We start from the raw sequence: 8,515 nt of genomic DNA, 5'->3' as shown, positions 1-8,515 counted from the left end.
TGATGAGGGCAACAGGTGTACATATGTGCTTGACTCAATGGATGTATGTATGGACTGTGATAAGAATTGTACGAGCCCTCAATAAAATAATTTTTTTTTAATTATTAAAAAAAAAACTGGGAAAAGCTTCCTAGAAAACATAAGCAAGGCTAATGATACTAAAATAACAATCAATTCACATAGTACTACACCAAAGAAAATGGAAAACAGTCTTCCATGTATTTTGATAATTAAGTACTATTTAACAACAAAATCCAGCAACCATTATAATAATTCTCAGTAAACTAGTAATAGGACACTCTTTAACCAGATAAAAATAATCTACAAAAAAATAACTGAAATCCTACTTAATGTAAGACTGAATGCTTGCCCCTTCTGATTACCAACAAGGCAAAGATGCTCACTCTCATTTCTCCTATTCCAACTTGGACCAGAGGCTCCAGACAATGCAATAAGGAGGAAAATGAAATAAAAGCTATCTCCTTTAGAAAGAAAGACATGAAACTGTCGTTATTCACAGATATAATCATATATACAGAAATTCCATTAAAAGTAACCCAAGAAAGGTACCAGAACAAGCAAGTTACAAGGTTGCAGAATACAAGATCAAGTGACAAAAAGAAAAGGTCATCCTATACTCATAAACTAAATATTTTAATTTAAAAAAATCCCATTTACTATAGCATTAATAATTATGGGATAAATCTGACAAACGATGTGTAAAACAATACATTAAATACTACAAAACATCACTCCAAAAAAATTAAAGACTTAAGTAACTAGATATACCTACAACAACTTTATGGATGAGAATAGGCATTATTAAGATATCAATTCCCTCCAAGTTCATCTAGAGATTCAACACAAATTCCTCCAACGTTTTTGTAAAAATGGACAATACCAAATTGCTTAATGGAAACACAAGCAGGCTAGAATAGGCAAACTTATTTGAAAAAGAACAAATTCAAGACTGATTGAGACAATAAGCAATATATGCTGGTATTGGTGACAAGGAAAACATCAGAATAGGGATTTCAGGAATCATATAGCCATATGCACAAGGCAAGAATTCAATGGAGAAAGGGCAGACTTTTCAACAAACAGTGCTGAAACAATTGGGTACACATACGTAAACAAGGTCCTTTAATCCATACATCATATCATACTAAAAAAATGGAGACTGTTATCCTTAAGAAAGTCTTGCAAAAGGCTGGCTCTTACCTTGCTTCTAGGAACTTAGCCCTTACAGCATTCCCGGTTAACAGAGAAGAGGAGGTTCCCGGTCTCTGGACTGCTTGTGCTACACAACAACTTATGTGAACCCTAGCTTTCCTCCTGGGAGTTGGAACATTTGCTACATGATAAGCAGAGAGTGTCTGTAGGACATGTCCCAAAGAGGAACCTTGGACTCTGAATCTCTAGTGGACGTCCCTGGGCAGAAGTAGATGTGTTATTGTTGCTGGGTAAAGATAAACCCACTCATGCACAGAGCATAAAAAACTCCGCATGTGGATCCTTCTAAATCCTGCCTGTTTCTTTCTCTCTTATGATTCAACTGTAGTGGATGTGGTATTTCCTTACCATATTTCTGTAATAACTTGAGTCATGGACAATTTAATTAAAAAAACAAAACTATTGAATATGCTTATCTAAATCTAGAGTAAAATACTTGCAGTTATACATAAATTTTCTATTTATGATAAAGTCTTATTGAAGACAGCATATGTATGTGTGTATATATATACATTTATTAACAATTTTAGGTAAAATTAATATTTTTTGAAAACTCAAAAATTGCTAACATTTTAGGGAAAAAATGCATAATCTAAGAAGGGTCTGAGCATTTTCAAACTAAAACTTACTATTAACCACCCTGTATTTTTTGAGTTTTCACTTTCATTTTACTTCTCATATTCACATTCCCCTGGGCTATGCTACCAAATGAAAGAAGACTGCAAAACAGTCAAACCACCACCCAACACCTATCAGAAAAAATAACAGGCCTATACTCCAATGTTCACTGGCTGAACAGATATTATATTTTATGATCTTAATAGTGTTTTGTTACCATCCAAGCAACATGAGCAAACCAAAAGCCCACTGCTATGGAATCACTGACTCAGAGGGACCCCCTGTGAATTTTCAAGACTCTAATTGTTTATGTGTGGTAGAAAGCCTGATCTTCCTCATTCATGGAGCTGCGGGTGGTTCTGAACTGCTAACCATGCAGATCACAGCCCAACATGTAACCACTACACCACCAGGGCTCTTTCAAAGCATGCTCTATCTACTACATACACTGTCCTTAGGCCTGAAGTGCCTCTCTTAGAATTCACCCTGAGAAACTAATTCAAGATACAATGATGTCTATAATAGCACCGTCCAAAGAAACAAAACACTGGAAACAACCAAGCCTATACCTAATGTGGCACCTTATCTTAATGTACTATTAAAAGCCACTCTAGAAATTAAGCAAAATAGAGAAAAAGTTCTGACGTGAAGTGAAAAATACATTCAGAATATAGTTACAGATGATTTTATAACTATGAATACATGAGTAAGGTCTGAAAAGAAATAAAGAAAAGCTAAAACATCTGATATGTTAAGATGGAATAATGGGCTTGTACAATAAATATGTGGTAAAGTGGGAATAAATTTATTTTCAATTTTGAGAACATTAAATACCATCCTGTAACTGTTTTTACTCATTCCTTCTATTTCTTCTAGCAATAGAACCAAACATAAATCATGTAATGAACTTTCATCTAGGTGATAATCCACTATGCTCCAGGGTGCCCATGAAACAGGTATACAAAACTTTTAAGTCCTTTATCATAGATAGAAAACACTGAAGTTCTTTTATAGCTAGATTTAAGAGGTATGGAAGAAGAGCTATGGATTAAGAGATATTTACGAGGGTCTAAAGATGGTGCAAACTATTAGGTCTTGGCCACTAACTATGAGGTTGATGGTTAAACACCACCCAGCAGCACTGAAGATGCAATCTCCTTCTGTAAAAGGTTAGAGCCAAACAAGGAGAAAGGAGACAAACCCTACGTTTGTCATCAACTGAGCATAAATCCAGCCCTCACCTTCCCACTTTTCTACCTCGTTGCCAGCCAAGTGGCACTCTCTTCAGCCTCAAGCCACCGGAGCTGGGTCTAAGCTCACGAATTAGAGGGATTTCTTTCAGACTGACTCTCACTGCCCCTCTGAGCTTACTAAAGTGCTGGAATGATTCACACATTAACAGAGCACACACCATACTTCGGGCTACAAGTTTATTACAAGCAAAAAGCAAACAGATGAAGAGACACTTTTAGGGTGAGGTCTGGAAAGAGATCTCAATGTGGAGCTTCCATGTCCCAGAGAACGGCTTGCTTGTTACCCTCTCCTGTGCCTGGCGGCCACCAGGAAACCCATCTGAGCATTAGGCTTCCGGGCTCTCATAGTAATTGGCCTCTCAGAAACCCATGGGGGAAGTCCCTAGCCTGTCCTATAAAGTCATCATGAGTCTGAATCAATTCAATAGCAGTGAGTTTTAATTTGGTGGGTTTTTTATTTTGTTTTGTTTCTTGATGTTGTGTGAAAGAGAATAAAGAGTGAATTAAGACCAAATCAGAAAAAAAAAGGAGTAACAAAAATTAAGGTGAAAATCAACGCAATGAAAGAGGGTGAAATCATATCAGTGAGTGCCCGCTTTACTGACACAACCACTGAAGACAAACATGTGCACAAGCAAATGTGATGAAGAGAGCTAAATGGTGCCTGGCTACCAAAAGATACAGCGTCTGGTGTCTTAAAGGTTTGAAGATAAACAAGGGGTCATCCAGCTGAGAAGCATCAAAGCCCACATGGAAGAAGCACACCAGCTTGACTGACCACGAGGTGCAGAAGGGACCAGTTATCAGACACCAAAGAACTAAAAATCAGATCAGTGGGAGCCCACCTTCCTGATACGATCACTGAAGACAAAGGTGTGCATAAGCAAATGTGGTGAAGAAAGCTGATGGTGCCTGGCTATCAAAAGATACAGCGTCTGGGGTCTTAAAGGCTTGAAGATAAACAAGCGGCCAACTAGCTCAGAAGCAACAAAGCCCACATGGAAGATGCACAACAGCATGTGTGACCACAAGCTGTCGAAGGGATCAGGTATCAAGCATCCAAGAACAAAATATCATATCATTGTGAAGGTGGGTGAGTGCAGAGTGGAGACTCAAAGCCCATCGGTTGGCAACTGAACAGCCCCTTACTGAGGGGTTGGGGGGAGGAGACAAGCCAATCAGGGTGCAGGGTAGCAACGATGAAACATACAACTTTCCTCTAGTTCTTTAATGCTTTCTCCCCCCCACTATCATGATCCCAATTCTACCTTACAAATCTGGCTGGACCGGAGGATGTACATTGGTACAGATAGCAACTGGAAACACAGGGAATCCAGTAAAGATGACTCCTTCAGGACCAGTGGTGAGAGGGGCGATGCCTGGAGGGTGAAGGGAATGTGGGGTAGAAAGAGGGAACCAATTACAAGAATCTAAGTCTTGCCTCCTCCCTGGGGGGTGGACAGCAGAGAAGAGGGCGGAGGGAAACATCGGACAGGGTAACTTATGACAAAACTATAATAATTATGAACTATGAAGGGTCCATGAGGGAGGGGGGGATGGGGGGGAAATTAGCAACTGATATTAGGGGCTAGAGTGGGAGGCAAATGTTTTGAGAATGATGAGGGCAACAAATGTGCATATGTGCCTGATACAATGGATATATGTATGGATTGTGATGAGAATTGTATGAGCCCCCAATAAAATAATTTTTTTAAAAAAAAGAAAGAGGAAGAAATCAAGGGAATCAAAAGTTAGTTCTTAAAAATATCAATAAATTGACAAACTTGTACTCAGACTAATCAAGAAAAAAGGAGAATTTATAAAATCCTAAAATAAGGAATGAAAGATGAGCTAAAAGATTGTAAAACTCAAGTTTAAAAAATTAGGCCAGTTTAAAATTTATAAATTCCCAAATATATACCAAGTGCCAAAATTACCTCAAGAAGAAACAAAACCTAAATAGACATAATAAAATGACTCTTCCCACAAAGAAAAGCTCAGGCCCTAAGGACCTCACTGGTAAGTTCTTCCAAATATTAATAAAGGAAACAATATTAATAATCGTTCACACACTTTCAGAAAGCAGAGGAAATAAAAGAACTTTCCAACTAATCTATGAAACCAAAATTAATCTAACGCCAATGCCAAAGGCATCAAAAATTTAAAAAACAAACAAAACCAAAAGAATTACAGACTAAAATCCATCATGAAAAGCAACAATTCCAAACAAAATACCTGTATTAGCAAAATGAACACTGCAAAACATAAGATTACACACCACCACTATGTAGGAATTATTCCAAGAATGCAGGTGTTTAACATCTGAAAAACTAATGTAATATATACCACATTCATAGAGTAAAAAAGAAGAACCACATCCACTCAATCCACTCCACTCCACTGATGGAGGATTGAACAATTCAGAAAACAAGAGTGAAAATGGTTGCATTAACTTGAAGAATGTAATCAATGACACTGAGGGGTATAAATTGCTTACCTGGCATTATGTTCTGCTGTGTATATTTTCAACAACAAAAATAACATAACTTTTAAAAATTCAAATATATCATAGATCTAAATATAAGCGCTAAAACTATAAATGTTCTAGAAGAAAACATGGAGTAAAGGTCCTCTTATATTCTCAAATTCACTTCACTTCAACACAGTGCAATCAATAGGAACATTGAACTTGGCAATGGATTTCCTGTGACTCGATTTTCTGAAAAATAAAAGGAAACAATACTAACAGTCAATTGTACTAACCGGAATTTTGTTTGGAGCCTGATGATCCTCCATGTTCTAGCTTTGCTTTCTTTTTCTTTGACAATGATGATGACGACTCAGAAGCTACTGAACGTTTCTCTACTACAGGATTAGAAAGAGCTCGTTTTTTGAATAGCTCGCGTTCTCTCAGTAGGGTTGGATCCATAATGCTGCAGAGACAAAAATAAATATTTTTAATAGGGAATGTTACTCCAAACCTTATGTTGGGTACACTGACCTCAGTTCGCGTTAATTGCCTAAAACATTATCTTCTATTATTAGTTTTCTAGAATGTATATCTGTTCAATAATTTGCTCACTAAATATTTAATTAGTGCCTATTATATGTCAAGCAAGGATTAATGTTGGCAAAATGGTAAATGTTCAGCTGCCAACCATATTGGTAGCTTGAACCCACAGAGGCACTGATGATTTACTCTTCAACGATTTTGGCAGAGTTGCTGTGAGTCAGATGCAGCACTTGGTGGCACACATGTGTCAAGCACTATGCTGAAGCACTAAGAAAAGCGCTAAGTTGGTACTCTAAAGCTTTAGAACTGCAGTGGCCAATACAAAAACCACTACATGCCAAGGGAGCACCTGAAAATGAGACCAGTATAAATTAAGTTGTGTTCACAATAAATATTTTTTTAATAAAATTATTAAGACTTAATGAAGACTGAGCATAATAGTTGGACAGGAGGAAAGTCAGAGAAAAGAGCTAGGAGGCAAAGAGCATTTATAAATAAATATATATATATATATATATATGCAAATATATTTCTATATGAGGAGGGAAATAGATCTAAGTGCATATATTTATAAGTTTAGTATTAAGGGAGCAGAAGGACATTGTGTCACCACTCAAGTACTCCCTCAATGCAAGAATACTTTCTTCTATTAAATTGGCATTCTATGAAAAAAATAAATAAAAAAAATTTTTTAAAAAATTGGCATTCTATGATGCTAACCTTCCTGATACAACCGCTGAAGACAAAGTGGTTGCATAAGCAAATGTGGTGAAGAAAGCTGATGGTGCCCCGCTATCAAAGATATAGCATCTGGGGTCTTAAAGGCTTGAAGGTAAGCAAGCGGCCATCTAGCTCAGAAGCAACAAAGCCCACATGGAAGAAGCACACCAGCCTGTGTGATCACAAGGTGTCAAAGGGATCAAGTATCAGGCATCGAAGAACAAAAAGTCATATTGTAAATGAGGGTGAATGAAGAGTTGAGACCCAAAGCCCATTTGTAGGTCACTGGAGATCCCCTTGCAGAGGGGTCTGGGGAGGAGACCAGCCAGTCAGGGTGCGATATAGCAACGATGAAACATACAACTTTCCTCTAGTTCCTAAATGCTTCCTCCTCCCCCACTATCATGATCCCAATTCTACCTTACAAAGCTGGCTAGACCAGAGGATGTACACTGGTACAGATAGGAACTGGAAACACAAGGAATCCAGGGCGGATGATCCCTTCAGGACCAGTGGTGTGAGTGGCGATACTGCAAGGGTGGAGGTAGGGTGGGTTGGAAACAGAGAACAGACTACAAAGATCCACATGTGACCCCCTCCCTGGGGGACAGACAACAGAAAAGTGGGTGAAGGGAGACGTTGGACAGGGCAAGATACGGTAAAATAATAATTTCTAAATTATCAAGGATTCATGAGGGAGGGGGAAGTGGAGAGGGAGGAGAAAAAATGAGCTGATGCCAGGGGCTTAGGTGGAGAGCAAATGTTTTGAGAATGTTGAGGGCAATCAATGTACAAATGTGCTTTACACAATGGATGGATGGATGGATGGATTGTGATAAGAGTTGTATGAGTCCCTAATAAAATGGTTTAAAAATTATTAACAATACGAAGAATTATCAAGTTACAGGGGTATTTTATACTGATATGTTAAAATGATAGCATGAAGAGACATCAAGAAGTTCATGGAAACATGGAATTAAAAGATAATGAAAAATTTCCATTAATTTGTAGCCTCCTCATATTTTGAATATTGGGTTAAACAAAGTATTATAATTGATTTCCCATTTCTATTAACTTCTTTAATATGGCTACAAGAAAAAGATAAATCACACATGTGGCTCAGATTCATAGCTCACACTATATGAGGGTAAGCCAAAAAGCTTTGCCACAAAAAAATCATTAAAAATTTTGAAAAAAAGAAAAAAGCTTTTGTTTAAAAAATATTAAAATATGAAGCTACTGTTTCTTGATAGACTCCTTCCAGATCTATACATTTCTGAAGGCATATTTCCATCTCTCTCACCCTTTCCCCCAAAGTTTTGCACTGTGTCATTTCCACTATGCAAAATTCAGTTTTGGTGGCCTCCAGGAACTCAAAAGATGTTCTTTTGAGTTTTGAGAACAAAACAAAAAAATCTGAAGGGGCAAGATCAGGGACGTAGGCTGGCTGTAAAGTTTCCCAGTGAAATCATCATAGGACAGCCCTCAAAGAACACACAAGTAGACTGTTATTGAACTATCGTACTTGCAACCCTGGTATGAATTCCACTTGGCCACTATGAATTACCATATATACTCAAGTATATAAACTGACCCAAATATCAGCCAAGGCACCTAATTTTACAGAAACTACATTTAAAATGTGCTGGAAAACTTGGCTTATACGCAAGTATATACA

General features: G+C 37.5%; 1 protein-coding gene across 1 annotated transcript in view; it reads right to left on the bottom strand.

Moving 5' to 3' along the window:
- GTF2E2 (general transcription factor IIE subunit 2) overlaps positions 1-6,037 on the bottom strand; it is an 86,119-nt gene extending 80,082 nt beyond the window's left edge. The window contains exon 1 of the mRNA XM_004696194.2: positions 5,868-6,037. Coding sequence (XP_004696251.1) covers positions 5,868-6,033 — 166 coding nt within the window. The 5' untranslated portion in view covers positions 6,034-6,037. The remainder of the gene's footprint in view (positions 1-5,867) is intronic.
- Positions 6,038-8,515: the final 2,478 nt, after the last annotated feature.

This window comes from Echinops telfairi, unplaced genomic scaffold (assembly GCF_000313985.2).
Source record: "Echinops telfairi isolate 266 unplaced genomic scaffold, ASM31398v2 ScPeMD7_9;HRSCAF=40, whole genome shotgun sequence".
NCBI lineage: Eukaryota > Metazoa > Chordata > Mammalia > Afrosoricida > Tenrecidae > Echinops > Echinops telfairi.
This window is presented reverse-complemented; position numbering and strand designations above follow the sequence as displayed.